A 26393-nucleotide genomic window follows, 5' to 3' on the forward strand; every position below is an offset into this window, starting at 1 on the left:
AGTGAGTTGTTTGGTATTTTCAGAAGTCCCAAACCAGAGACACCTAAACAAAACTCATCTGTAGCTACATCCTTGCTTCAAAATGGTCATTCTAGAGATGCTGTGGTCTCAGCACCTACAGAATGTTTGCACAGAGAAGCTACCTCTGCAGGACTCAATTTAGATTTAACTTCCAGTGACTGTAGAATGTCTGGGATTAGTGTAAAGCCAGAATCAACTACTGTGTCAGCCAAAATGGAAACAAATAATATTCCTGAAAATATTCCAGAACCCCCAAGTTTTGAGATGGCTGCTACATCTTCTGTCTCAGAGGATGACATGGGGCAAGGAGTATTGTCTCTGAGTGATGAAGGAGACATGGGGATTTTGCAGGGTACAGACACAGAAGCATCATTGGAAACAGATCAAATATTACTGCCAAAACAGTTGCACTCAGATCCTTCCATGATTGGTGAAGATCTTTCTTCTCCAAGTCAATTACCACTTCTTGAACCAGAGCCAGCTATTCAGACTGCCTCCACAACTCAAAATTTCTTAGAGTTGCATTGTACAAATTCATTGGAAACTAATATTACATTTGACAAAGCAAGTGTCAGTGAGAGCACCACACTGAAAACTCAAGAGTCTTATTCTTGTCCTCTGCAGGAGGACTCTGTGCTTGGTGTCAGAGAAAATGGTGCGATACATACTGTCCAGAAAGACAAACCTATAGTCCCCCAGGAATCAGAGCAACCAAGACCTCCATTAGAGATCCCAAACATGACCAGTTGGCCTAAACTCCACTTCCCCTCCTCCACTGCTAATCATGGGAAGACACTGAGTTCTTTCTTTTCCTCACCACCTTCTGGCAACAGAGCAGCAGACACTGGCTTAATGTCCAGTTTCAAAAAGTTGTCAACTTTATTTGAGGGAAGTAGCGAGGGGAAAGGAAGTATGTTGGCAAGTGATCTCAAACTAGGATTTGGAAAGAAACTGGATCTTTCATTTCAATGGCCAAAAGAGAATAAAGAGGACCCTGAAAAAATGCTTGCAGAATCCACCTGTCCAGTTTTAGTTATCAATGGTGATCAGGACCTGACTCTCAGTGAAGCTAATATAGCTTTGGAGTCTTCGGAAATAACTGGGGCTTGTGCTGAGCCAAATGAAGCCTATACTCAGCACTTTGGGACCACTGAACAACTGGAGGCCAAGTCAAATGTATGTGCTGATGGGCTTTCAGAGCCTGGAGAAGCAGAAAGTCAGCTGGAAATTCCAGCATCTGGAGAATTCTGTGGTACCAAGGTCAACCTTTCTGGCTCTACCTGTCCTTCAGAGAAGCATGAGGAAGAACACTGCACTATTTTTGAGCTACTTCACAAGCCAGAAAAACAAGAAGAGGAAGTAGTGCCTGCTAGTACTGCCTCTGTTTTGAATATACAGCAGCTAGTTACTCTGAATGACTTCAAGGAACCGATGACCAAAAAAAGGCCTGTTCTCAAGTCAAGCATCATAAATGGTTTTAAGGAATTGACCATTTATGATGCAAATGTCTTAGTGGTAGATTATGGTAGCTTGCTTTTTATCCTTCATGTGTCTTTCCTATTACCTTAATTCCATGTTAATTAGGGGATTGGTGGTAAGAACTAATGTGTGAATATTTTCATCCTTTCCCTTCTCTTGGTACCAAAAGTAGTTTATTTGCTTAAAGGAGAGGCTGTGCCGTTCCTTTAAGATACTCTAGTTTGAGATTTTTCATGCTAGTTTGCTCTGCCTTGTATAATGTGGAATGGAGAAGACAGGGCAGAGAGGCTCCAAGTATTTAAGTGACATATATTAATTACAACTACATTATAGGAATAGGCTGCTTCATTGGACCTTAGGTACTTACATAATAGATGGGGAAAGACCTATTTTGCTTTGATTTTCTAAGTTGCTTCCAATAAGCTTCTGTATCTCATCCTGTAGATGGTGAGAAACTATTGAAAGGACATATCAATTCTTCTTTACTAAGGCATAGCCATACACATTTACAGTTGTAGAGAAGTAAATGAGGACTTAATTTATTAAATAATAGAAAATTGGATTATAGTTTATTTTGGCATTTTTACTCTGTGATATTAGAAAACTTTTTATCACAGCCACTGGGTAGGTTTCTTTAGAAGACCACATTAAGAATTTAGGAATAAGCAGTAGGGCATTTAATATTAATCCTATTCACAAATAACATAGGTAAAATATTGTTACTAGGGCATGTCTCAAGTGGTAGAGTATTTGCCTAGCGAGTGCAAGGTCCTGAGTTCAGTCCTTTGTACTGAACAAAAAAGAATGAAATGCAAGGAAAGGATTGAGAAAAGGAAGAAGGAAGAAAGGAAAGGGAGGAAGGAAGGGAGAGACATGGGGCGGGGAGGGACAAAGAAAATCTTTCCAAGAGCAGGGTGCTATTGGAGAACCAAGTATATTGTGCTTGTGTCGTATCCTGTTGTGATCTGCTGAATAGAGATTAAATTTTTGTAGATTGTGAAGTTTGGTTCTCTAAGTAGAAACCTCCTGTTTGTGATTGCTACCCCAATGTAATTACCTCATGGATTTACCCATACTTGTGCCTTGGTTCCCAGTTTGCATTTATTCACTCATTTGTCATCTTCTCATTCTCACAGCCCCACCAGCAGTAGTAGGTATGGCTCTTCCTGTAATGTGAGTCAAGGAAGCTCTCAGCTGAGTGAACTAGACCAGTATCCTGAACAAGATGATGATCGTCGGGAGAGGGACTCCATTCATTCCTGCCACAGCTCTGGTAGCCTCTCCAGAGATAGCAAGCCCAATTTTGGAGAACAAGAGAAAGCCTTGGAGGTGACATGTGAAGCAGAAAAAGAGAGAATATGTGAACTCAAGGAGATAAAAGAAGATGCTACAATCCATCCTCCCTCAGATCTGATACTACACAAGGACCACATCGTAGGCCCCCAGGAGAGGTAGGTGATGCTTACTCACATGTTTTCTAACTACTTGCCCTGTGGTATCACTTACTGAACATAAGTTCTTTCTCATTTGTTTTACTGAAAATGAGTATGGTAGAAGGTAAGATACCCATACTCAATTGCACTGTTTCCTTTTATTTTTGATGTAATTGTAGATATTTTGGGGTATCTCTAAAGAACACTTGGGTTTGTTGTATTTACTGATCTGCAGTGTTAGGACTCATTGAATATGCAGGGTTGTTTTTTTGTTTTTGTTTTTGTTTTGGCTGGTCCTGAGGCTTAAACTCAGGGCCTAGGTGCAGTTCCTGAGCTTCTTTTTACTCCAGGTTAGTGCCCTACCACTTGAACCACTTCCAGATTTTTGGTAGTTTAGTGGAGGTAAGGGTCTCATTGACTGTTTTTGAACCATGATCCTCAAATATCAACCTTCTGAGTAGCTAGGATTATAATCATAAGCCACTGACAGTTCTTGACCCCACATATGGCAGACTCTGAAGATGAAATAATTCGAACCCTGCAGGTAATTTCATTAGATAGCCTCATTTCTTTGGGTACTTTGGCTGTCTTGCTAACCTATTAATATTTTAGCTTATTTTGTGAATGATATTGTTCTGTTTTTTTTTTTTTTTGTCTTGTTTTGTAAAGCCAGGGTAGTTATAAAAGACTTGATTTAGGGGACAGACTTAAACTCACTCTTCTAGTTCCTCATGATATGGTAGTGAGTTTGGAAATATGTTTCTGTAAGAAAAAAACAAAAAAAAATTTTTTTTGTTTGGTGGGATTATGTATGCCTAAATTCTAACTGAGAGATCAGGGTATCAAATATCAATTACATGATCAAAGTTAAGGAATGTTAGTGCTTCTACTTTACCATGAATTATTGGATGAGTCACATACCTTTCTGAAGCTATAATTTACTTTCTTTTCATTTTAAACCCTCCCTTCTTTTTGAGCAGGGTCTTGTTATATAGCACAGGTTAACCTTAAATTCCTAGTCCTCTTGTTTCTGCTTCCCAAAAGCTGAGATGCCAGGCATGTTCCACCATGCCTGGATCATTCTTAGTTTTTAGTCATCTTTTATGGCTCATCTAATAGGTGAGATGGTCAGGAGACAGAGCTCTAGCCTAGCCTTTTTATTGGATTGATAACTCACTGAAAGACTGGTTCTTTGTGGACCTTAAATTTGGCAGTTAAATGGTCAGGGCTGAAGTTTTTGGTAGAGAAGTGGATATGTCCAACATGAGTACTTGCTCTTCTCTACTTGTGTCTTCTCCGGACTTAGCTGTGTACATGAAGCCCAGTTCTATTTTGGTCAGACCTACTTTCAAGTGTTTTAGAACACTGAATTCATGTAGATGGTATCAGAGCCTAGGATATATTTTGCATACATAGGTGGTAGATATTTGTCTGCTACTTTAGCTATAGGGTCCAATGGGAGGAAGGAGAAGCATTATTACTAAATTAAGAGCCTGGATGATTACTTGTTCTAATACAAAGTAGAGTTTCTGTCTCAAATAAATTTTATTATATTTATTGTTCATTTTACAAAGATGTCCCTGAGGAAGCTCAAGGAACACAATCATGAAAAGCTGTGATTTTCTTTCTTGGCACTTTTTATGTATGTAGTCTCAGTGTTGGTAAGTCTTTCAAAATACTTAGTGAAGTAGGAAGGATTTGCAGGAATAAAATTTTGTTGTAAGAAAGCTATGAAAGGGGCTAGGAAGGTGGCTCAGTGGTAGAGTGCTTGCCTTGCATGCCTGAGGCCTTTGGTTCGATTCCTCAGCACCACATAAAAGAAAAAAGCCGGAAGTGGTGCTGTGGCTCAAGTCGTAGAGTGCTAGCCTTGAGCTGAAGAGCTGAGGGACAGCACCCAGGCCCAGAGTTCAGGCCCCACAACCAGACACCCCCCCCCAAAAAAAAAAGAAAGCTATGAAAACCTCTCGTGGAGGCTGGTGGTCTCCAAAGAGGGATTGAAAAGCTTATTATTATTATTTTTTTGGTCCAGTAGTACAGCCTGAACTCTGGGCCTGGGTGTTGTCCCTCAGCTCTTCAGCTCAAGGCTAATGCTCTACCACTTGAGCCACAGCGCCACTTCCAGCTTTTTTCTTTTTGCTTATGTGGTGCTGAGGAATCGACCCAAGGGCCTCATGCATACAAGGCAAGTGTTCTACCACTGAGCTACCTTCCCAGCCTGAAAAGCTTATTTTATACTTCTCTCTCTGCTGGGTTTCTAGTTTTGACATTGACTCATTGACTTAGGGCCCTTACCATTTCTCCCTTTCCAGTGAGCCACCTCATTGAGTAAATGGGGAAAAAAAAGAAGAGTGGGAACAGATGAAAGCTAAAAGGAGTTGTCATTTAGAGAAGAATTGTTTTTACATTAAGTATTCAGAAGAATCACTAAACAAGTATAGGCATGATTACAAATGTTTTATTTTAGATATTTTGCAATTTTGACTTCAGTTCTGTCACCTTGTGACCTTAACTATTTTTAAGAAATATTCTTCTTTGTTACAAGTCTTCCTGAGGAGAATGCATCTTCACCATTTACCCAAGCCAGAGCGCACTGGATCCGAGCAGTTACCAAGGTCCGACTCCAGCTGCAGGAGGTAGGAATTCTGTTTCAATAATGGTTGGGAAAATTTTTCCTTTGAAAATGGTAGACATATGGTGCTGGAGAAGCTTCTCAGTGATTAGTCATCTTCTTACAGTGTACTTCTGGGAATGCATGACAAGCCAGAGCTTTAAGAGATGGGAGGTAGCCTTGATTTTTTTCTGTGCTGATTAAGAGAAATTAAATAGAAGGTGAGAATTTGAAATTTGAAGTTCTATGCTTATTCTCAGTGCTACCATCTCTTTGTTGCCATTTTAGTTTGAAGTTAGGATAGAGGACTATTTCACAGTTTCTTAGTTTGACTGTTATTTTTCTTAGCCAGCCATTTCAAATACTACTGTCCTTATTTGTCCTTCTCAGTATGTCAGTAGATAGGAGATCTTCTGGCAAAAAGGATGTTTTTAAATGACAGGTGGTTGCCACTAGTATAAAACTTGGCAGATATTAAAAATGAAAAGCAAACTCACATGTGTAAATATACCCTTTAAAATTAATTCAACACTTAAGGAAAAGTTGCAAAAACAGTGGCATCATAATGCATCAGTCTTTTTCTAAACATTTGAGAGACAATTGAAGACATGATATTTGATCACTCCCAAATATCTCTCATATTTCCCTAAGAATAAAGAATAACAAAGGTATGTTTAGCATGGTAGAACTACTGATTATTAGTTGTCATAGGAGAAAGATAACCAGAGTTTAGATTGTGCCATTTATGTTTAAGATGAGATTTGCAGGCAGCCTGGTTGAGGGATTCCCTTTCCACCTAGTAATTGAACTTCCATCCATGTTTCCCCTTCCCCTTCTACCTAAGATGATGATTTTAGTTAATTATCATTGTAATTTTTGTGCAAACATAAACACATATATATGAATATATACTCTGATTCCCCTTTTGTATAGGGTAGTGTATTATACATGAGAGTGTATTTTGCCTTTTTGCTTCTCTTTCAGCACTAAGAGCAATTTTTATTTTTTTATAGCTGCATAATATTCTATAGTGTGAATGTTCTACAGTTATTTACCTACTATTGATATTCATTTGGTTATCTCAAGTCATTTGCTATATCAAGGTATTTTATAATGAGACACCTTTTAAGAATGCCATTTCATATGTATATAAATATATCTAGGGAATATGCACTTTAAAAATTTTGATACATAATGCCAAAATGCTATTTTTCAGTATCTTTTTTTTTTTTTTTTGGTCAGTTGTAGGGCTTGATCTCGGAGCCTGGGCACTGTCCCTCAGCAATTCAGTTCAAGGCTAGCACTCTACCACTTAAGCCACAGCACCACTTCCAGTTTTTTGGTGACTAATTGGAGATAAGAGTCTCTTAGACTTTGAACCATGATCCTTAGATCTCAGCCTTTGTGTAGCTAGGATTACAAGTTTCAGTATCTGAAAGCAAAACAAAACAAAACAAAGGGGCTGGGAAGGTGGCTCAGTGGTAGAGTGCTTGCCTTGCATGCCTGAGGCCCTGGGGTCAATTCCTCAGCACCACATAAAAGAAAAAAGCCGGAAGTGGCACTGTGGCTCAAGTGGTAGAGCGCTAGCCTTGAGCTGAAGAGCTGAGGGACAGTGCCCAGGCCCAGAGTTCAGGCCCCACAACCAGACCCCCCCCCCCAAAAAAAAAAGTTTATAGTCATTTGTAGTTGGCTGATATTGTATTAGATACACTTTGAGAAACTGCCAAAGCTGCACTTAAATCATTCCTATAAGATTGGCAACAACTTGAGAGAAGAGATTATATAGGGTCATTTCTGTATCCTCTGAAGCACTGGGCATATGCACTTAATAAGTGTTTGATGACATTGTTAATGCTGATGAAGCAGTAATGTGGGTAGTGTGGGTGGAAATGGATATGAATCTGTACCTTATTTGGTTTAGCTGCAGAAAAATCTGGGGGAGGAGGTGAGACTTTTAGCTCTAGAAACAGAGACTGCCATGGCAGCAGGTGGGTGGGTGTTCCAGGTGGAAGGGACAGTGAAGGAGAAGGAATGAGGATAGGCTATAAGGAAGGTTTGACAGGAACTCTTTGGCTGTTGAAAGTGAAGAAAGAGAGCCTTGGAAAGCAGGGACAGAACTGAGCAAATAAGTAGGTTTATGATTAAATGGAGCTATAACAGGAGATTCAATATTGCAGCAGGTCAGTCTGAGAAATGTATCATCATTTTCTCAGGTGTGATCACTAGGACCAAGAGCAAGTCAACCATGTCTGCATAGTTCTCTTCTAACCAGTACCTCTGTCCCAAACAGAGACTACCTATTTATCCTATAATTGAAGCCCTGAAAGAGAGAGATCTCTTCTCTCCAGAAGGAGTACGAAGCTCAAAGATAACAGGACCCTATAGGAACCCACCTTTTAAGATTTAACAAGGAAAGCACCCTTTCCATTATCTTAAAAAGTCCAGGATTTTCTCTGATCTTGACCACCTATCTTAATTTCCACTACAACTCTTAGCCTTCATGGAAACCATCAGCTTCTAATCCCTCCTTTTCCTCATACTATGTCAACCCTCTCCCTACCATTGCTATTATAACACAAAAATATTAAGATTGGAGAAAATGAGGGAGGGGGTAACAGTGTTCAAAAAGAAATGTACTCATTACCTTACTTATATAACTGTAACACCCCTGTTCATCACCTTTACTATATATATATATATATACATATATATATATGGAAAAATATTAAAGAATGTCTTTGATGAGTAAAACATATGAATATATAAAATTAAAAAGGTGTGTAATATAAAGTTTACCTCCTACTTCCTTTTAGTTATCTAAATTATATTGTTACCTGTCTGTGAAAGAGTCCAGAGATAATCCACACATTTATAAGCATATGTGTAAAATAAATGCGTATGTAGGTACATACATTATACACACTTGCTTTATCTTGCTTTTTTTCATTTACTACTGTATCTTTGAATTTCTATTTAAGTACAAATAGAGCTACTGCTCTATTAAGAACTACATAGTTTTCTAGTAGCACAAATAGAACTACTGCTTTTTAAAATAGCTACATAGTATTTCTTTCTGTGGATGTGCTATAATTTATATATTCTGTCTCCTGTTGATGGATCTTTAAAATGTTGCTTTTCCCCTCTTTATTTGGTTTGAATTCAGGGCTTCATGCTAGCACTTGACTCATCCCTCCCCAGCCCTTTTTATTTTTTATTTGTTTTTGGATAGGTTCCCATACTTTTTTTCTGGCTGGTCTCAAACTGTTGTCCTCTTATTTCTGTCTTTTGGCTAGCTGGGATTACAGATATGTACCACCAAATCCTTCCCCAAAAGGTGAATATTTAAAGATCATTCTGAATAACAGCCTGTGGCACTACTCTTAGAACTCTTAGTAAGTTTTCCCCAAGCACAGCTGTACTACAGCTTCATGGACCAGAGAAACCTTCCTCAAAGGGACCTAGATGTTGCCTTGAATGCTGACCCAGCCCTCACTTCCAACAGGCTTTTTATCTTTTGACCAATTGAATAGCTCCTACCTGATATCTGTGACCAGAAACAAAATATTTTCTACTTTCTGATCTTGATTGAAGCCTGGCTGTATTGTCAAGCACTTTTTAATGAAAGCAGTGCCTTTTTGTTTAAGTATTTCTAGGTCAGGAGTACTTAATGCTTGTTTTTCTTTGGCTTTCTCTGCCATTTCCAATTACTGTTTTCCACTTTTGATTACAATTCCTTTTAAAATATATGAACTAGCCGGGTGCCCGTGGCTCACGCCTGTAATCCTAGCTACTCAGGAGGTTGAGATCTGAGGATCTCGGTTTAAAGCCAGCCTGGGCAGGAAAGTCCATGAAACTCTTATCTCCAATAAACCACCAGAAAACTGGAAGTGGCGCTGTAGCTCAAGTGGTAGAGCGCTAGCCCTGAGCTGAAGAACTGAGGGACAGTGCTCAGGCCCAGAGTTCAAGGCCCCTGACCAACCAAAAAAATAAAGAAAAAAAATATATATTCTCTCAGCCCATTTTCTTTTTAACTTAGTACTTCGTTGAATTTTCCACCGTTTAAATTTCCTTCCATTGTGCCCTAACTCTCCCTTTTTCCTTTTCCTCTTGCTTGTCTGAAGAAGTTGGCAATACCAGCTGGGTCTCCAGAGCAACAGAAAGAAGTATTTTTTGTTGTTGTTTTTGTTTTATTTTGTGCTGCTCCTGGGGCTCTGAACTCAGGGCCTAGGTGCTGTCCCTAAGCTTTCTTCCTCCAGGCTAGTGCTCTACCACTTGAGCCAACGATGACTTCCAACATTTTTGATGGTTAATTGGAGATAAGTCTCTATGGGCTTTCCTGTCTAGGCTGCCTTTGAACCATGATCCTCAGATCTCAGCTTCCTGAGTAGCTAGGATTATAGGTATCAGCCACTCATGCCTGGCTGTTGAGGTTACTTTTAAGGTGTGGTTTTTGTTTTTGTTTTTTGTTATTTGGGTAAATGCCTAGAAGTGGGATTGCTGGGTCATAGGAGAGCTCCATGTTTAGTCTTTTGAGGCACCTCCACACTGCTTTCCAGAGTGGTTGAACAAGTTTACACTCCACCAACAGTGTAGTAGGGTTCCGTTTTGGCTATATCCCCTCCAGCATCTGTTGTTATTAGATTTCTTGATTATAGCCTGGAGTGAGATGGAATATCAATGTTGTTTTGATTTGCATTTCTTTTATGGCCAGAGATGTTGAACATTTCTTCATGTGTTTATTGGCCATTCTTATTTCCTTTTCAGAGAAGTCTCTCTTTAAGTCTTTAGCCCACTTATTAATGGGGCAATTGTTTCTTTAAGGATTTGTTTTGATGGGATTTAATTTTTTTAGTTCTAAGTATATTTTATTTTGGGTCCAGTCGTGGGCCTGAATTCTGAGCCTGGGCACTGCCCCTCAGCTCTTCAGCTCAAGTCTAGTGCTCTACCACTTGAGACACAGCACCACTTCTGGCTTTTTTTTTTTTTTTGCTTATGGGTGCTGAGGAATCGAATCTAGGGCCTCAAACATGCAAGGCAAGTGCTTTACCACTGAGCCACCTTCCCAGCCCCAAGTTCTAAGTATATTTTAGATATGAGGCCTTTTTCTGTTGTATGGCTAGTGAAGATCTCCCAATATGTGGGCTTTCTATTTATCTTGCTAGCTATACAAGGCCATACTAAAGCTACCAGCACAACTTTGTTTATTGCAGCCTTTTTTTTTTTTTTTATCAAAGTTAAGATATGGAACCAAACCAGATGCCGCTCAGTAGATGAATGGATCAAGAAAATATGGTATATATACACAATGGAATTCTATGCTTCCATCAGAAAGAATGACATTGCCCCATTTGTAAGGAAATGGAAAGACTTGGAAAAAATCATATTAAATGAAGTAAGCCAGACCCAAAGAAATATATATCTCATGTTTTCCCTCATTTATAATAATTAGTATATGTCTAGGATAGTCCTAGCAGATGAGCAAAATAGCTCAATAGCTATGTACATATGACCATATAAGATGATGCTAAGAGAAATGAACTCCAAGACATGGAAATGAGAGGTTTTTCTTTGTTGTTGTTGTTTTTAATGTACTATGTGATTTCTTTTTCTCTTGTGTTTTTTTTCCCCTGTTGTCACTGTATTTGATTTTGGTGCCCTGGGTATTTTACATATATATATATATATATATATATACATACATACACACATACATGTTTATCTGGATTGGGGAAGGGAAGGGGAACAACAAAGTGGTGAGACAAAGGACAAAGGGCGAACCAAGGCAACAGTGATATTCACAAGACAATATGTTGGAAATGAACTGTACAACTTGGAGTAGGGAATGGGGAGGAGGGAAAGTGAGAGAAAAATGACTGAGGGGCTAAGAAGTTCGACAAGAAATGTACTTACTACCTTATGGTAACTTTAATCCCTCTGTACATCACCTTGACAATAAAATTAAATTAAAAAAGATTTTTTGAACCCTACAGCAGCTTATAGGTTATCAGGGAGGTAGAAATAATTAACAGCTTACTACTTAAAATATTTAGCTAAATACTTCTCAGGTACTTTTTTTGGCTCAGTCTCATTTTCTCTGTAGCACTTCGTAATGCTAAAAACAGTTACTTTTTGTAATTTCCCTTTTTTGTCTTCTTTTTTCATTTTTTTTTCATCTTACTGGTTCCTTTTTTACTCCTGTCTTTTTCTACAGTCTCCCACCACTGCTAGAATCAAACCCAGGACCTATGCATACTGGAAATTTGTTACCAGTCTAGCTCTTCAGATACTTTGTTTAATCCCAGATCTCCACAGCTGCTGTTTTTTTTTTTTTTGGAGTCTTCAATTGAGTCATTGCTGTGTGGCAGCTACTGTACTAAGCAGCCAACAGACTTCCAGCTAGATTTCTATGCAGATGACTCCCAAATATAATGGAGTAGCCTTTCTTTTTTGATATGGCTTTGTCCTTCATATATAGTTGCATTCACAATTTCCAAGTGTTCAAAACTTTCCTCCTTGGCCTACTCTTTTTCTTTTGTTCTCTGCTTGTATTAATATCAACATCATTCTGCAGACACCCACTCAGAATCACAGTGTAACTTCATTCTTCCTTTTCACATGCCTCCCACTAAGATAATTTGTTAGATCTTGCTCTTTTGCTTTCTGTGCTCTTTTTTTTTTTTCTCTTGGTACTAGGGTTTGAACTCACACTTTCTTTGCTTGTCCACTGCTAGTGTTTGAATACTTCAGCCATGCCTGGCTTTCTACTGTTTAATGGGATTAAAGTCTCACAGATTTTTCTGCCTTGGGTGGCTTCAAACCATGATCCTTATAGAATCATAATTTTTAAAATTCTATTATGTTCGTGTATTTTACATATACAAATACCATATTTTATTAATTTACCAATAGGTACCTAGGTTGTTTTTATTTCATGGCTATTGGAAAAACATTGCAACCAACATAGGAATACAGATATTTTTATGAAATGGTGATTTCATATATCCAAAAGAGGGATTGCTGAGTCATACTGTAATTATATTTTAAATTTCTTTAGGAATCTCTATGGTGTTTCCATACTTGCTATGTTCATTTACATCTCTATCTGTTGGTACTAGGTGGAAGTATAAATTCCTTATTCCTATTCTTGTCTTCTCCTGTCTTCTTGATGATAGTTGTCTTTAGTGTTAGGTGGCATTGCATAGTGGTTTCACTTTGCATTAGTGGTGTTTTGCACCTTTCATATGCCTGTTGGCTACTTTTATGTCTTCTTTGGCAAAATGTCTTGTCAGGTCCTTTGCTAGTTTAAAAATTGCATTATTGCCGGGTGCCTGTGGCTCACGCCTATAATCCTAGCTATTCAGGACGCTGAGATCTAAGGATCAAGGTTCAAAGCCAGCCGGGGCAGGAAAGGCCATGAGACTCTTATCTCCAATAAACCACCAGAAAACCAGAAGTGGTGCTGTGGCTTGCCTTGAGCTGAAGAGCTGAGGGACAGCGCCCAAACCCAGAGTTCGAGCCCCAAGACAAAAAAAAAAAAATTACATTATTGAGTTTTAAAGGTTTCTTGTAAAATTTAAATATTAACCTTATAAAATACATTATTATAGATATTTTTCTAAGTTCCTAGGTTGCCTTTTCATTTTGTTTACTGTTTTCTTTGCTATTCAGAAACTTTTTAGTTTAATGTAGTACCATTTATCTATTTTTGCTTTCATAATCTGTAAAGAGAGATTGTTGATCCATCCTGGCTTATTAAGGTAGGAGGTCTGGCAGAGGTTTGAATCAGAAGTCTTAGGAATTAAGCATAGACATTGACATTATCTGCCTAATATGCCACGGGGGCCTAATATATGTAGATATAAATACTTAGTTTTCCAAGAAATGGAGACAAGAGATTTTTTTGTTATTTTGCTTTTTTTTTCTCCTTTGTTGCTGTTTTCAATTGATGTACCTTTTGTCTGTAGGGAAGTTTGTCTGTTTTGGGGATGGTAAGAGGAAGCACAGAAATGGTGGGATAAAGACTGAACCAATGTAGCAGCGATACTCACTAGACACTATGTTGAAGATGAACTATACAACTTGTGAGGAGGGCGGGGGTTGGGAGGGAAAAACTAGGAGGAAAGAAGGGAAGAGGTGACACTCTTCAAAAAGAAACATATGCATTACCTGACTTTTGTAACCCCTTTGTACATCAGCTTTACAATAAGAATAAGGGGAAAAATACTTAGTTCAGAGTTTCAAAGGTTCTTTCCTTGGCCATCTATATTCATATTACATCTGCTTTCCACTTGAATTTTCCTTGCATATACAGGCTTTTAATTCCTTTTCTATACTGAGGTCAGCCACTAATGCCAATTCCTAGCATAGCTCCTAATGTTTAGTAGATAATCATCAATGTCTTGAGGAATAAATATTTAAAAACATAAAGTAGTATTACAAAACAATCATAATCCTTTGATTGCAAAATGAATGATTAACGCATGTAATATAACTTGCCTTAGGACTTCAAAAGCAAAGAGCAAGCCTGTTGGATTAGGGTGGTCAGAGAATTCTTAACAGATGGACTCCCAGAAGATACTAAGTTAGCAATTGTTATTAAATATTGGGAAATGTTCAAGAAATAAAATGAGCTTAGAAAGATGGAAATCTAAGGATAACTTGCGTCACACTGTCATCAAGGAGAGCCATGGCTCCTTATAAGAGACAAGTTGTGTTCAATAGTACAGCTGATGTTTACCACCAAATTCAAAATGAGCATATCCTAACTTTCCATAGTATATAAAATATGACTCTTTGAAGTTGATGGGAAGAGATACTTATATTCATTCTTTAGACTGTTATTGTCAAGTGTGCTATGAAAATGTGTTTATTCAGTACATACCAAATATATCCAAAGATGACTAATTAGGAAGATCATTCTACATGAAAATCAACACCCCGGAGCATTTCTTTTCCCATGACAGGAAAGATTAAAAGCTGTTGACTTGGGGCTGGGAAGGTGGCCCAGTGGTAGAGTGCTTGCCTTGCATGCATGAGGCCCTGGGTTCGATTCCTCAGCACCACATAAGCAAAAAGCCAGAAGTGGCGCTGTGGCTCAAGTGGTAGAGCACTAGCCTTGAGCTGAAGAGCTGAGGGACAGCGCCCAGGCCCAGAGTTCAGGCCCCACAACCGGACCCAAAAAAAAACCACCAAAAACCTGTTGACTGGTTTCTCCCTAAGACAGTCTTCCTCCTTGGCATTTGTTTTATCTTCACTTTCAATCTTTTTCTTATTTTTAACAATTACATCTTTATCTCCTACATAGTAATTCTCCTTTCTGTTTGCTTCCTAAAACTTGATCATTTCTAGGGTTCTCTTTTTCACTTCCCTTTCTTACCTAGATAATCTCACCCATGTTTTTACCTGTTACTAATGAATCCTAAACTGCAAATTCCAGTTATCTTTCATGAGTCCCAGACTTGCATATCCAGTTGCCTGTGGGCACCTCATACAACATGTTCAGACTATACTCATCATTTTGTCTTCCTCCTCCACATCCTCTTTTATATTTCCTTTCTCAGTAAATTGCATTGTAGTCATGCAAGCACAGACTGACACTACCCTCCCTTGAAATGTATAACAATTGCCCTATGCTATAACATTTCCTCCACTAGGTTATGAACTCCCTCAGAACAAAGATATTATCATTTTATCATGCCTCACAGAATACTTAGTTGTTTATTATTTTTATTTTTTTATGGAATTAGTATTTTTTTTGTCAGTCGTGGGGCTTGAACTTTGGGCCAGGGCGCTGTCCCTCAGCTCTTAAGCTCAAGGTGAGCGCTCTACCACTTGAGCTACAGCGCCACTTCCAGTTTTCTGGTGGTTTATTGGAGATAGGAGTCTCACAGTCTCTCCTGCCCAGGCTGGCTTTGAACCGCGATCCTTGGATCTCAACCTCCTGAGTAGCTAGGATTACAGGCATGAGCCACCAGCGCCTGGCTGGAATTAGTATTTTTGAAAGGTTTTAGTTTTCTAAGTTTGCCATACTAGCTAGCTTAAAACAACAAAGCTTTCTTATATCAATAATTCTGTAGGGTAGAAATCCAAAATCAAAGTAAGGGTTAGTTCCTTCTGAAGGTGATGAGGGAAGGATCTGTCACAGTCCTTTTGTTGGCTTGTAAATGGTCCCTTTTTCTCCCCATGTCATCCTTCTATCTTTAAGATCAAATCTCTGCTATACTTTTCTGAGACATGTTCTGACTAGATAGTCCAGACTGTCTTAAAATACAATCCTCCTGCCTTTGCCTCCTAATACTAAAATCACATGAATGTACCACTGTGCCCAGTGTAATTTCCCCTTTGCATAATGATAACAGTCTTACGGGCTTAGGGCTGACTCTTTGAACCTCATTGTTTACCTCTATAAGGACCTTATCTCCAAAGAAGGGACCATTCTGAGATAATGGGGGATAGCATTTCAATGTATACATTTGTGGGAAGGGAGAGGCAATAAATAACACAGTTTGTTGAAGTCCATTCACGCTACTAGAGCCAAATACTTAAAACTCAGTGCTTTGTAAACAACAAACACTTGTTTCTTATAGTTCTGGTTGTGGAGAATCAAGATCAAGGAACTGGCAGGTTCAGTGTCAGGTGAGAGCCAGGCTCTAATCTACAAATGTCACCTTCTCACTATGTATCATATGGCAGAAAGAATGAAAGAGCTCCCTCGGATCTATTTTTGAAACAGCATTGATCTCATTCATGAAGTCTCTGCCATCATAATTACTGACCTTAAATGGCCCCATCTCCCAAAATTCTATCATCTTGTGAGATATCAACATATAGGTTTTGAGGAGGGGGCTTAAAATTTATTTTCTATTATAGTTCAGCCTATACTAAGTACCAAAGTAATTTTTACTGCTTTAATTTGAAATGTTTTCTTTTACTCGTGTGTGTGTGTGTGTGTGTGTGTGTGTGTGTGTGTGTGTTGGGGGCAGTATTGGGGCCTACGTACTCACTGTCCCTTAACTTTTTTTTTTTTTTGCTCAAGGCTGGTGCTTTGCTACTTGAACCACAACTCTACTTCTGGCTTTTTTTTTGGTGGCTAATTGGAGATAAGAATTTATCTGTTTGGTCTGGCTTCAAATCTTGATTCTAAAATCTCAGCCTACTAAGTAGCTAGAATTATAGGCATGAGCCCTTGACACTTGCCTGTTTTTCCCTGTCTACATTATCTTCCTGTGTATAATTCAGTATTCAACACCTGACATTTTTTAATATATGGAAAATCCTGTAGGAAATAACTTCCTCCTTGGGGTCTCTCATTAATCCAGAGACAGAGATTTACACACTGGCTATTTATATTTTCTAAAAGCTAATAGTGACAGAGGCCTAAGCCAAGACACTGCTCCAGATTTAGGCTTGGCTTAAGACAAATCTCAGAACAAGCCAGAAAGAACTAAAAGGAGTATTTGATCAAGTCAGTCAGTCACCTTTTAGTAATAAGATACTCTCTTCTCCATGAATTTTCAAATTTTAAATAAACAAGAAATTTCATTTATTGGGTTTCTCTTAGAGAATCATCAGCACTTGGCACCATGGCTCCCCTTGGTTATACAGATTGAAGCCATCTGTAGATTGGTTGGATGCATATATAAATAGATACTAATTCAGGACCTGCATTAGTCCTAAGTATACAAGCTATGACTTTTGACCAGGGTTATGTGCAAGTGAAGTAATATAGATGCTGTCTTGATTAAGAGGTTTTAACCAGCCAGACACGGTGGCTCATGCCTGTAATCCTAGCTACTTAGGAGGCTGAGATCTGAGGATTGTGGTTCAAAGCTAGCCCTGGCAGGAAAGTCCATGAGACTCTTATCTCTGATTAACCACCAGAAAAACTGGAAGTGGTGTTGTGGCTCAAGTGGTAGAGCAGTAGCCTTGAGCTGAAGAGCTCAGGGACAGCACCTAGGCAGAGTTCAAGCCCCAGGATGGACCCCCCCCCCAAAAAAAAAAGAGTTTTTAATCATTTGGTCCTAAAATGATATGGGACCACAGTCTTTGGCAGGCCAGGCCAAAAACCTGTTTAACTGGACATTCCCGATGACTTTGTTTATTAGTTCTTTATGCTCAAAATTTTATTAATAAGGTATAGTGATTGACCTGATTGCAGGACTGAGCTTTGTCAGCAATTTGTTATTCCTTAGGCCTACTTTGCAGGTTGTCGGGTCTGATTTAGGCTGCTTAGCAGCTATGTCTTAGCACATCAGCACATCTCTTGCCAGGTTCATCATTCCCCTGGGGTGGCATATTCCTGAGGGAAGAAAGAGGATCACTTCCCATTGCTCATCATTCTTTGTTTGTATATAGTTTCTGAGTAGTTTAGGCACAGCATAATTCTGTAGAAACTGGACTTTTCTAAGGCACTAGAATGAACAATTTTCCTTATACCTGAAGCAAATCTTAGCTGTGTATCTACCTGTCAGCTTCTTCGTGTTGCTTCTGGCCTTTTTTAGTGGTAAGGGAAGAAAATACAGACTGATTTCTTAATTCTCACTGACTCCTTAATTTTTACATAAATAGACTTGGGGACCCCCCCCCAATCATTTGCACCATGTTATGTAACTATGATAAGATATTTGGTAGGCATCTGCTGGTCCTGACTCTCCTAGGATCAAGTAGTAATTCTTGAAAAGGAAAGCCAGGTTTGGAGTGGACATGTTCTTTGCTTCCAAACAAGTTATATCTGGCTGTGGGGAGACATAGATTGGCTGTATGCGGGGAGAAATGTAATTGGCGAGGCCCTCCTCCAATGTCCCTGTGACACCACTTAGTTGCTTTAGTTAACAAGGAATTTTGTGCACCAGGTGGTCTTCTGAGTAACCCACCCATTCAGCTCCCCTTTAGTGTTCCTGCTGCTCTGAACCTTCCCACAACTCTGCGTGAGTGTCAGTGTTTCATGTTGAATTTCCATCTTGACTCATCTGTCTCTAGGCAAAGATCCCTGCAAAGATTTAAATTGGGAACCAGACCTTGAGAATGTCTGTTGAGAGCATTTCACAGCTTCTGGATAAATGCCTTTCCCTTCTTAACCCAATCTGTTTTTCTGTTTCTGCCCAGATAGCTCTTAAGCAGCCTTGTGCTGAAAAAGTTTCCCAGCTGAGGTGGGTGCTGTGTTATTTCTTACTTGAAGAAGCACCTCATCCTCTTAGCTTACCTAGGATTCCCAAGGGCCAGATCTAATGTGACAGAGGCTACATTCGTGTTTACAAGGTTCAGGAAATGGAAATGACCTACCTTTGCCAAAGGAGGCTTGTTATTCTCTGGCCATATGATATCTGATATTTTGTAGAATGATGATTGACAGAGCCCCTCTCAGAGCTTATATTGACTGCTGTTTACCATTTTTCCATTTTTTCCCCTTACTTTTGCTGAAACATGAGAAGATAGTAAGATACAAGGGTAATTTGCTATCAAAGCCAAATGAGCTCTCATGTGAAATTTGAAGACTATAAAGGTAGCAAAATTGGTTGTGTCCAGTGTCCTAAATATACATCTAACCTTTCATTTTTCTGTGGATCCCAAGCTGCTTCGATGATGCTTTGGATGTGTTTGGTAGGCAGTTGGGCAAGACAGGATCCATTAACCTTTAGAATAACACCCAGGGTCTCAGGCAGGCCCTATAGATAGGACTGGCCAAGTCTTAGCTTGGGAGATCAACCTCAGTCTTGAGATAGTCAACTTCTTTTCATCTTAGAGTGCTCAGCTCCAAACCTGATAACTACTCACTGCTCTTGGCTTTTTATGCTGGGGAAGGAATTCTGATTTAATCAGCTTTCCCCATATTTCTTGTTTTAAACCTTTTACCTCTTTCTCCTGGCTCAACTCTGGGAAACTCCACTATAAATTGGCTGTGACTTCCACTGAAAGTTGACAGTTTTCAAGTTATTTTTTCTCTGTATTTAGATGTGGTTATAGTTTTGCTGTCAGCCCTTATCTCTTCTGTCATCCAGCCAGCTCCAACTGGGTTAGGAGGTATTTGCTCTGCTGTCAGTGCTGGCTGCATAATGAGGTAGATGGTTAAGAAATGGGATGTTTAGCATTCTTTGGAATTTAAATTTTCTTCTTTGGTTTAAGGGGAAGGAATGTTATTGGAAGAAGGCAGTAGAGAGGCAAATGATAGCTTTGAAATCAGTCTTTGTGCCTTAGGATCTTGGATAAGCCAAGGAAATCATTGCTAATTTAAAAGCTTGTTTTATCCATCATATAGAATTACCAGTTAGTTCTACAGTGATAGATCCTAAGGTAGTCCCCATAGACTACCTAATTCCTAGGCTAAAGAGGCTACATTCTATTCTGGATTGTCACACAATATGGCAGGTAAAGGATTTGGGAGCCTAGCCTGGGCATTGCCTACCACTGTTGGCCTGAGGCCTAATTTTTTTAATCAAGTTCAGGGAAGGTAGAGAAGAATGACTTCACTAGATAACTGGCTGATCATGTCTCTATACTGACGATTCTGAGGTTCTCTAGGCAGAGAAAGCAATTTAAAAAAAAAATCCAGACCTGTGGTTGTAGACTAGAAAGAGGCATCATATTTTATGATCTTGGCATTTTATGGCCTACAGCTTCAAGGGTCCCTTGCATATACTTGAACATTATGTTGTTATGAAGATGATGACATTCATTTTTCCATGAATCCTAACTAGAATGGTTGAATTATGAGGAAGAAGGACCATGTGAGAGGCAATGGGCTAGCAAAGTCTCCAGGGAGATAAGGCAGCTATTGGCCAAGGAGATTGGGGAAATTTGGGTGCATGCAAACAGATCCTGAACCTTAGATAGCTTTTGGTCAATGTAATAGTACTTTAGGTTACCAAGTTCTGAAATCTGGATTCTAATGTCATCTTTGACTTCTATAGTTAAGGGTCTCTCTTTGCTTGCTCAGCTAAATCACCCCCCCCCCCATTTCTTCCTACTCACTGACTTGGCAGTCTAGAGAAAATTCTAATTTCTGGATTATTTTGCAGTAGTTATCAGAACTCTGTAGTTCATGTGTACTCTGGGAAGACTGTACTACTTGATGTGAACTTCAATTGGGCACTTTACCTGTCCGCCTTCCCAAAGACTGACAGCAGAATATATATACACAAAACCCAACCAACCTAGAGCTTCTTTTTTTTTTTTTTTTTTGGCCGTCCTGAGGCTTGAACTCTGGGCCTAGGTGCTGTCCTTGCCTTCAGCTCAAGACGAGCACTCTACCACTTGAGCTACAGCACTACTTCCGGTTTTCAGGTAGTTTATTGGAGATAGGAGTTTCACAGTCTTTCTTGCCCGGGCTGACTTTGAACCTCGATCCTCAGATCTCAGCCTCCTGAGTAGCTAGGATTACAGGCATGAGCCACCGGCGCCCGGCAGAGCTTCTTTTAGTAGAAGGGAAGACTCCTTTGTATTGTACTCCAACAGTTTCTTGCTGTGTTTTGGTTTTCCTTTGAATTAGGATCTTGCCAAAGTACAGACTGTCTTATGTTTCTCTTTATATTCTGTAGCCTAGATATTGAAAGAAGTGGATAGATAGGGGAGAAGGAAAGAGGGTAGAGAAGAAAGAAGGAAGGAAATGGGGGAAGGGAGAGAGTAGAGTCTATATTTAGTGAGAGAGAGAGAGAGAAAAAGAGAGAGAGAGAGAGACTCACCCAGGGTGTGTGAGTGAGCTTGTTGGCAAGGGTTGTGTGTGCGTGAGTGTGCTGGGAAGGGGGTGTGTGCGCCAGCAACGTGTGAGGAGGGCTGGTGCCCTATGGGAGGTTGCATGCAGGAAGCAGCTGGAGAGGAGGAGGAGCAGCAGCAGGAGCAGGAGCTGCCCTGCTTTCCTCTCAGTCTCAAAGCACGGAATTGAATGAGTTAGGATTCCACATCCAGCTGAAGTTTGGCTGCTGTTGTCTTCATCAGCCTGGTGGTCAGAATCCCGCCCTGTGCAGAGAGGTGTGGACCAGTTTGGATTCTTAGATTTGCAGCATCGAGATTCCTGCCCCGCCTTCAGTGAGGAAATATATCTGCTGGGCATTGTTCCTACCGGCAACTTTGCACTGTGGAGCCAGCCAGCTGGGTGCAACTGAGAATAATAGCTCCTTGGCTCAGTCCTTTGGGCAAACGGCAGTGCTTGGCTCAGAAAGTTCATCCTGTGGCTTCACTGTCAAACCAAGAAGTGCTTCTGAATGGATTTCCTCTTAAAGGCAGCAATTACATTGTAAAACGTGATAATTCGTGCTTTTAATGTGTTTCATTTTTTTCTTTTCATTTTCTTAACCCTTATTGTGGTCGCAGCAGCCAAGGTAAGTGGTATCAAGTGTATGACTGACTGGAGACAAGCAGGGACATAAGCAAAGCATTTGTGGGTGGAATATAGAGCAGCCACATTAATTACATAACTGCTTGAGCCAACTTGCTGCTAAGGGTCATCATAATGGGTGAAAACTAGCATTCTTAGCACTAGGGTAAAATCTTCATGTGCACTTGTTTGTATGCTGATATTTTGGCCATGTATTCCTCCTGGGTACTCTGTTGCATGTGTACAAATAACCTATCCACCTTACTGGACATATGCATATTTGTGTACAAACAGTGTTTCTCCTTAGTGATGTATCTGTATGTGTTTATAAGTTACCTGTTTGTTCCTGTCCCGAATGTATATTACATGTAGACAAACTCTTACTCATCGTGCATGAATATACATAAGACATCTCTCCTTCTGTGTACTTTCATCTATAGAGATCATCTATCCTTTCATGTGTTTATACATGTACTTAGGTGGCCTTCCTCCTCTTAGCTATACTTAAAATACCTTCCCAACCTTGTCTGTATGTGTGTGGAGGGGCTATATTGTCCTATTTAATGTATTAATTCAGCTCTCATACCACATGAATTTATATGTGTATTTATATAATTCACGTGTAATGAATTACACTTTATAGATTGAAAACCCACCTTTAAATCCTAGCCTTCCTTGGTGCCTTTGGTCAAGTCTAAGCATTTCTAAGCTCTATTTTTCTCTTCTATGAAATTCTGATTATAACTCTCACAGGGTTATTATGATGAGAATAATGTAAACAAAAATCCAAAACATATATATGTGTGTATATATGTATATATACACCATTATAACATGTCCCTCTAGTGGACCTTTGATCTAGCTCCATTGAGATTATGCTTTTGTCTATGTAAGATCTCTGAGCCTTATATGTGAAAGTGGAAGCTTCTGTTGAAGTAGTCAAGTTTATCTGTAGTTTTTCCCAGAGTACTACAACAAAGCTACATAGAGCTACAGGACTCTGAGAAAGTATAGGACTGAGAGGGAGAAAAGATTGGGATTCAGGTCTCATTACTTTGTATCCTTGGTTCTTTGTATCCTTGAGGACTGAGTCGGCCACAAAATAGAAAGATGCTTCCAGCTAGGATCAAAGTGAGCTGGCAAAAAAGATGAGTGACAGAAACAGAGCATTCTATTGCCACTGAGATGACAGCCTGCTTTTTGTAGTAGCTGCAAGGTTTTCAAGACTACCTGGTTGTCCCCTAGCCTTTTAGACTTGTCCAGTAAGGTAACCATTAGCTATATGTGACTGTTGAGTGATTGAGGTCTTTAGTCTATTTTGAAATGTGCTATACTGATAACATACACATGATATTTCAAAGACTTCGTATGAAAAAGGAATGCAAATATATAATTAAATTAATTTTTATGTTGATTTCATGTTGAAATAATATTTTGGATTTTAGGTTAAATAAAACCTTTCAGATTAATTTCACTTCTTTTTTGTGGCTACTAGAAAAATTTAAATAACATATATGGATCATGTTATATTTCTATTGGTTAATGCTTCTAGGCCCATCAGAGCAGCTCTAGGGATGACAGGAACCATGATAGGACCTCTCCCTACCGGTGGACAGATACCTATCAGATAATTAATATACTGGAGATTTACCAGATATTGATAGTTTGATCATTTCTGTCCTGAGTTTCAGAAAATTGTGAGTAAGTATAATTGAGGAGAATTTCCAGTTTAGTTCTTACAATGAAAACAGGTTGGAAGACATCAGTCTAGAAGGAAACCTAGAACTTGAAGGTAGCATGTTACCATGGAAACAGAAGTAGATAAGAAAGAAGGAAACCTGGATTCTAATTCGGCTCTGCTATCAACTCCTTTTCTCTTTTTATGTCACTAAGTTCTCACGGTGTGCCAGGCCTTATGCTAGGTCCCGTTCTAGGCAGTAGAAATTCGGAAACAACTTAAGCATAGTATATAGCTCTAAGCAAGAACTTCCCACTCAGACTATGACAACAACAAGGCTGCAATTTTATGTCAAGAACACTTGGGCAAGCCAGGTACAGGTGGCTCTTGTTTGTAATCCTAGCTGCTCAGGAGGTTGAGATCTAAGGATCACAGTTCAAAGTCAGCCTGGACAGGAAAGTCCATAAGACTCGGTATCCCCAATAAACTACTCAGAAAAAGCCAGAAGTGGTACTGTGGCTCAAGTGGTAGAGCCCTGGCCTTAAGCAAAAGAAGTTCAGGGATAGCACCCTCGCCTAGAGTTCAAGCCCCAGGACTGGAAAAAAGAAAAGAAAAGAAAAAGAAACGAATACTTGGGCAATTGAGTTTTTGAGATGCTAGAATTCCTGTTCTGCCTATTGTGTTTGAAATTCAAAATTTAGAAAAGCACTATGATAGTTAAACAAAATTATTCAGTAGGCTCCAGCACAACATATTCCTGACAGGTCCTAGGAATGACCATGCTAAATTCTTAATTCCTCTTAGCTAAAGTCATTCCTTATACCTTGTGCCCTGATCACTGGCCTGACAAGATACCCTGTAGGCATTGATTCTTTCCTAAAGATTAACATGTAAGAGTGCCACTACCTGCTGTGACCCTAGAAATGCATTCCTTTTACCAGATTAATCATATAACATAGATGGCAAACAGCCCAGGAATAATCTATCCTCCATGTGGGGCTCAGAGGTCTTGCTTACTGCCTACTGGGATTGTTTCACACAAATTGAGCGGCTGCTTGATATAAATGTAAAATACTTGTCTGTTCCCAGAGGCCCCTAGTTGTTTCATCCAAGCCAAGATTTGGGTCACAGGCAATTTTTACAAGGAATAGTCACATTTATAATTATGTTTATTTGACAAGTCAGAGAAAATAGTTTTTTTCTTAGTTTTTTGGTAGGCCAGTGCTCATGAGATATGATTAAAGATCTGTTCCCTGCTCTAATTCTCAGCTTTCCATCATTAAAGCTTTAATCTTTTTTGTTAATTTGTTTTGCTGTGTGTTCCTCTTCAAATGCAGATATTCCTGGAAAGGGCAACAGATCCCCCCCCTCCACTCCACCCTGCCCCCCAGCCCCCAGTATTAGGCCTTCCTCAGGAAAAGAATACAGAAAGGCATGGTCAGTTTAGAGATTACTGGCATGAAGTTTTGAGTGAATCAGAATGGATAGCCCAACAAGATAGAGCAGAGTAACAGCACTGAGTTCATTGATGGAAACCATAGGGCTAGGTTTGAAGGAGGCTTTTAGGCCTCCTTATTTCATTTCAGCTCAAACATTTACTTCTCTCTAGCCTTACCTCTCCTGTTTTTTTTGTTGTTGTTTGTTTGTTTTGTTTTGTTTTTGTTTTTGTCAGTTGTCGGGCTTGAACTCTGGGCCTGGGCCCTGTCTCTCAGCTCAAGGCTATAGCACTCTACCACTTGAGCCACAGTGCCACTTCCAGCTTTTTCTGCTATTTGGTGCTGCATGCAAAGCAAGCACTCTACCTCTAAGCCATCTTCCCAGCCCACCTCTCCCGGTTTTGTCTCTCACTTCCTTCCCATTGTTTGCCCCTTGAATTAAACACTGTTTTGTTTTGCTGGCTTGCTTTACAACTATGACAATAACATGTATTACACATAGTGTGATTGTTGATGTTTCTATCTCTCTCTAAACCTGATTATATTAGAGAGTAGAAGCTATGTCTTATCTCCTTGCCACATAGCTTAGTACCTAGAATACTGCTTAGGTACTAATTTATTTAAACTGATATGGAGATGAGATGGTCCTTCTCTAGTTTGACCCTTGTCATTTCATTCCTGTAGACATTAGTAGCAAAGGGAGGCTAAGGAACAAGGTGAATTGGGTCTCTTGGTCATAGTTGGCCTTCATGCCCTTCTGACTTCTGGTATGCTGTTGAGTTCTGAGTGAAGTAATTAGTTTATCCTCTGTCATCTCAAAGAACTTGTCTCCCACTTTAGAGCCTGGAGACCCGATGACTGAGTGAGTTTGGTGCTTTTGTGGAATCTTTATCCCCAGTAGATAATTCTTTAATTACCAATTCAGAAGAAGGTTTAGAGAGGTGGTTTTTTTGTTGTTGTTGTTTAATATGAAAAACAAATTTTTTTGTTTGGACCTAAGGAAAGGTGATAGGGCAGCTGTAGCTGGAAATTTCTTATTTGTTATTGAAATAGGGAACCAAAGAGCTCTACCTTCAGTCCTTCAGAAGGCCACAGAAAATGGCTATGCAATTTATCTCCCATGCAGCCAGCCACTAGCAGGACTGTCCATAAAGCTAGGCTGAGTCTACCTAAGATGTTGATCTGAGAGGGAGAAGCAGATAGGCCTCAGGTTAATGTGACCTTCATTGACATACTAATAGGAAAATCAACTTCGTTTTGTTCCTGACAAATTATCACATCTGAACTGAAGTGAAACTGGCCCCTGAAGATCTGGAAGTGAGTTGTACCTCACTTGAAAGAAAAGCCTTAATTCTTTTACTCTTTTGGCCCTTCTTCATGTTGTCAGGCTACCTGAAGGAGACTAGAAGTCTTCCTCACATTCAAGTGA

The 26393-nt window shown here is 39.5% G+C and overlaps 1 protein-coding gene across 2 annotated transcripts in view; it reads left to right on the forward strand.

Annotated features, from left to right (window-relative positions):
• Positions 1–26393, forward strand: part of Unc13b (unc-13 homolog B (C. elegans)) — a 180285-nt gene that overhangs the window by 98685 nt on the left and 55207 nt on the right. For both annotated transcript variants that reach the window (XM_013026666.1, XM_013026665.1), the window contains 2 exons: positions 2637–2951; positions 5476–5566. In XM_013026666.1, the coding sequence (XP_012882120.1) occupies positions 2637–2951; positions 5476–5566 (406 nt within the window). The remainder of the gene's footprint in view (positions 1–2636; positions 2952–5475; positions 5567–26393) is intronic.

This window comes from Dipodomys ordii, unplaced genomic scaffold (genome assembly GCF_000151885.1).
Source record: "Dipodomys ordii isolate 6190 unplaced genomic scaffold, Dord_2.0 Scaffold95, whole genome shotgun sequence".
Lineage (NCBI taxonomy): Eukaryota > Metazoa > Chordata > Mammalia > Rodentia > Heteromyidae > Dipodomys > Dipodomys ordii.